The sequence below is a fragment of the Alligator sinensis genome, unplaced genomic scaffold, assembly GCF_000455745.1.
Source record: "Alligator sinensis unplaced genomic scaffold, ASM45574v1 scaffold1253_1, whole genome shotgun sequence".
Classification (NCBI taxonomy): Eukaryota; Metazoa; Chordata; order Crocodylia; family Alligatoridae; genus Alligator; species Alligator sinensis.
The window spans coordinates 422,919-427,766 of NW_005842944.1; the positions used below are offsets into that span (position 1 = coordinate 422,919).

Genomic DNA, 4,848 nt, shown 5'->3' on the forward strand with positions numbered 1-4,848 from the left:
TAGGGTAGCATTGGGTCTGGCCCAATGTAGCAACGGCTGGGGGAGAAGAGGTGCGGGCCTTCTCCCCCACTCAGGCCCGGGCCCACTCCTCTCCCACCCCCCTCCTCCACATTGGCACTGACCCCACTGCTTCCCCCCACACCGTGGTGGCCCGGCTTCTCCCCACCATCAGGCCTGGGCCCACTCCTCCCATCCCCTCCCCGCTGCAGCGGGGAGGGAGGGAATGGGCCCAGACCCCAAGCAGCAGGAGGGAAGGGAGGAGAGGACCTGGATGGGCGGGGCACAGGGATTCAACCCTGCCCACTCCACTCCACTCCCCCCTCCTCCCCCGCCCACTGTCATTCCTGACAGGCAATTGGCTAGTGTGAATATAAGACCAGGAGTTTTTTTCCAGATGATAATTATAGAAAGCTCCTTGTCTTATAATCAAGTAAATACGGTAGCTACTTGTTTTGCTCCTGTGTTTTTGGTATCAGTCTACTTCTCCACTTCCCCATCTCTAGTGAGATCGGGAAAATCAGAAGACTTTAAATCTTGGCAGATTTTATACACAGAATGCTTACTATGAATAAACTGCCAGGCTTTGTCTTCCTCTTAGAAATATGTTTACATACAGATACTTGAAAACACAATGAGACGCGCTACAGAAAATGCACAGAGACATAAATTCTTTACTCTGATCTGGCTAAATGTGTGTCACATTATCAGTAATCTATGTGAAAACTCTCAGCTGATTTTAATCATTGCCTGAGATCAGACATGCCAGTTCAGCTGTGTCCGCCTTGTTCTGTGTGGTCAGTGCAGGTGGCCTGTGTCATTTCTTTACACAATTTGTCATAAATCCCTGTGTTTGCAGGCTCCCCCTTCCTTGGAGGAGCTATAAAGTTTGACTGATCCCTTGGTCAGATCCATTCTTATTGGATTTTTGATGAATGCATGTAAACATGAATAATCCATTTGGCATGAGGATTCACAATATCCCTTTCTCTGGTAGTGCAGAGTGATTAGGTGAAAGCAGTCTTCTTGGGCAACTTAGTGTGCAGATGCCATTAAAGATGCCATATGTTTTTAAAAACTGCCTTGACTAAGAGAAGGCCTGAGCTGAATTTGGAAACAAAGAGCCACAAAATCTGAATTGCTTCTATTGGCAATTCTTGTTTTAACATAAACTAAATATAAATCTTACACAAAATCTATGACTTTTCTACACATGCTCCGGGAGTGAGGGGAGGGGGGTGGGCTTTAATTAGAGCGACTCCAAGAGCTGCTCTAATTAAAGTGCCCAGAGCATCATGTGTATCAGCATCCCTGTGCTGAAAAATGGCTGCGGGGCACTTTAACTAAAGCTTGTTGAATGGTAATTACCACGTTCTAGCAGACTCAATTAATTGTGTTTGCTCCAATACACTGTCATTAGAGCACATCAGAGCAGCCTCCCTGCATGTGTGTAGGTGCTCTAGTTAACCTAATGTATTTGGTCTTTACTGAGATTTACAATTAAGAGGTATCTGGAATTACTTTGTTCATTGAGACTGCAGTTTGGATGTCTGTTTATCTTTCGATATGGGAATGCAGAAAAATATTTGGATTTTACTTATTGCATGCATAGAAACTAAAGTTTTTAGTTTCAGTCATCATAAATATTTCTGTTTAATGAGGTGCAATACTCTGAAGTGAATGTGTTCTGATATTTCTGCTTACAAATAGCACATGGTGTTACTTGCATCTGATCCCAAATACTCACTAGAAACACTAACTTTTCCTCTTCCCCCACCACTCCCAATTCACTTTGATTTCATGTAAGATTAATTATTTTGTAGACTGGTTACTAGATGGGCTCTGACAAATGTAATTTAAAAAAAAACCAACCAATACCCCTATTCACCCTTTTCCTGCTGGCGTTTTGTCGTCATTTAAGTCATGGTATTTAAATGACCGTTGTTTGCTCTTGCTGACGTTAATAAATAGTTTAACACAACCACGTAATATGATCTCAGTTTCCTGGTGCCTTAGAATGGCTGGAGTAGATCTGAATGCTTGTTGACCAGAAACCAGTTCAACGGGTTTCTGGAGAGATGAATTTGAAAGAAGTGGCATTTCTCTTCCACCTGTTCCCTAAAACTAATGATTTCTTAGGTTCTCGACATTCTATTTTGTGCCTTCAGGTGACAGAGCCTTGTTGTGGTGACAAGCAGGTCTTGCCTACCTTAGGGAAAGATTTTATATTTCTGTAGCATGCAACATGCTACAGGATATTTACTTTTAAAAGCATGCTTTTAAACTGACATCTGCAGTTGCAAAGGTGCTTTATAATTAGGCCTGGCCCAAAAGCAAGAAATCTGTTGCAGGATTAGAGCTTCATGGTTTAGGCATTTCTTTCACATTCTCATGAAAAATGTTGAGAGAGGCAGTGACTGACTGCACCACTCCAGGTTAGGTACTAGCCCAGGTTATCATGTTTACCTGGTACATGAGAGGCCTGGGTTCAAGTCACTGTTCTGTTTGCTTCAGGAGCGTGACCTAGCTACCCATCTCTCACTGGTGCTATTACACTTTATACAAATAATAAAATATTCATTGAGCTAGAGAAAGAGAGAGGTTGGTGGATAGCCTAGGGATTTTTTAGATCAGTGGTTGGCAGCCTCTTGCTGGTGCAGGCTACTTTTTGCAACTCAGTCCCCACTGCAGGTCACAAGTCTCCCAGCTTTCCCCCCCTCCAGCAAGCCAGCTGCCTGTGCTTATTCTCACTACTGTTCTCCATCCCCTTTGCAGTGAGAAAAGCAGATGTGGCGGAGCAACAGACTGCACAGCAGAAGAAAGCACTGTAGAGGGGATGGGCAGCAGGCGTACGCCACTGATCCCGTATGCCAAATTGGACCATTCTGTGGGCCACATCCAGCCCATTCCTGACCCTTGGTTTAGATTGTAAATATTGAAGGACCAATTAGAGTTCAGTGGTTAGTTTCTTGGTCCATAAAAATTAATATAATAATGATCACCACCACCTGGGTTATTGGAACATTGGTTATTAGTTTTGTAAATTGTTTGGCAAATATGCTGCTTGCTGTACAAGTGCTTAATGTGACTGCTCTTTTCTTTTTTTTTTATTAGAGCTTCTTGTGTCAGCATGCCATGTCTAACTCTTTGTTATTTATTTTTGTAGCAAAGAGCTCCAGGGAAGGTTCTGCACGATGCCGTTTGCAGTCACCTGAACCTTGTTGAAGGCGACTATTTTGGCCTTGAGTTTCCGGATCATAGAAAGATGATGGTATGTGAAAAAGTATTGTGGCTGACTTGCTTTCTCCTTTGTATTTCATATATGCTATAGTCTCTCCTTCCCCTTCCCTCTTATTCAGAAAATGCTTTTAAATATGGATTTTAAATTTTAAAAAGTTCTGAAAATGGAGTTGTGCTGCTCGTGCTGCAGAAATGTAGTAGGTAACCTGAGGAAGGGCTCTTGATGGCCAAAAGCTTGGTCCAGTAAAAGATATCTCAAAAATTCTTCACCTTTTGTACATGTCCTGGACCATCAAGGCTACAACATTCCAACCCTGATACAAAATGGTGATACAATTCCATAAACACCAGCTTTTCTGTCTAATGAGCTTGTTTGCTTATAGGACACTTTTTTTTTTCTTTTCTCTGGTACAGGGTTAGCATGTTACATGTGAAATGTTGGACCTGAAAAACTAGCATCTGCAGGAATCAAGTGTTACATCAGTCTTTTGGGTTGTGGCTGACTACAATGGGTGGGAGGGAAGGCAAGAGTACCTGCACACCCTTTTTCATTTTAAACCGTTACATTTTGCCATAAATGTAATGGTCATTGTGGCCCAGGAAACCATGTTCTACTTACTTGGATCCTGTGACCAGTGCATGAATTTTGCACCTACTTGGTGAATTTGGTGAATTCTGTACTAATACCCTGTAAAATTGAATGGATATATGTTAGGGCAAGGGCAGCAGTTCTTGATTTAGAGAGGAAAAATAAAGGGTTTATATATTGCTACAATAATCTGCTCTTTGTACACATTTTTCTAGGCAATAAAACTGATGATTAGTGGTCACTGCTTTCTGGGCTAATTATTGAGGGCAAAATAGAAAATAATCATTCGGGTTGAAAGGAACCTCAGGGGGTCATGTAGTCCAACCTCCTGCTCAAAGCAGGACCATCCCTAACTATATCATCCCAGCCAAGGCTTTATCTAGCCAGGTCTTAAAAACCTCTAAGGATGGGGATTCTACAACTTCCCTGGGTAACCTATTCCAGTGGTTTGTTATTCTCCTGATGAGACAGTTTAACCTAATCTAACCTGTTGCAGCTTGAGGCCATTGCTCCTTGTTCTGTCATCTTTCACCACAGAGGACATAGATTCATAGATGTTAGGGTCGGAAGGGACCTCAATAGATCATTGAGTCCGACCCCCTGCATAGGCAGGAAAGTGTGCTGGGTTCAGATGACCCCAGCCAGATGCCTATCTAACCTCCTCTTGAAGACCCCCAGGGTAGGCGAGAGCACCACCTCCTTGGGAGCCCATTCCAGATTTTGGCCACTCTAACTGTGAAGAGGTTCTTCCTAATGTCCAGTCTAAATCTGCTTTCTGCTAGCTTATGGCCATTATTTCTTGTAACCTCCAGGGGCACCTTGGTGAGTAGAGCCTCACCAATTCCCTTCTGTGCCCCCATGATGAATTTATAGGCAGCCACAAGGTCGCCTCTCAACCTTCTCTTGCAGAGGCTGAAGAGGTCCAGGTGCCCTAGTCTCTCCTCGTAGGGCTTGGCTTGCAAGCCCTTAACCATACAAGTGGCCCTTCTCTGGACCCTCTCCAGGTTATCCACATCCCTCTT

The 4,848-nt window shown here is 43.5% G+C and overlaps 1 protein-coding gene across 9 annotated transcripts in view; it reads left to right on the top strand.

The window, feature by feature from the left end:
- Window positions 1-4,848, top strand: part of FARP1 (FERM, ARH/RhoGEF and pleckstrin domain protein 1) — a 319,651-nt gene that overhangs the window by 212,978 nt on the left and 101,825 nt on the right. For all 9 annotated transcript variants that reach the window (XM_025192552.1, XM_025192553.1, XM_025192551.1 and 6 more), the window contains one exon: window positions 3,164-3,268. In XM_025192552.1, the coding sequence (XP_025048337.1) occupies window positions 3,164-3,268 (105 nt within the window). The remainder of the gene's footprint in view (window positions 1-3,163; window positions 3,269-4,848) is intronic.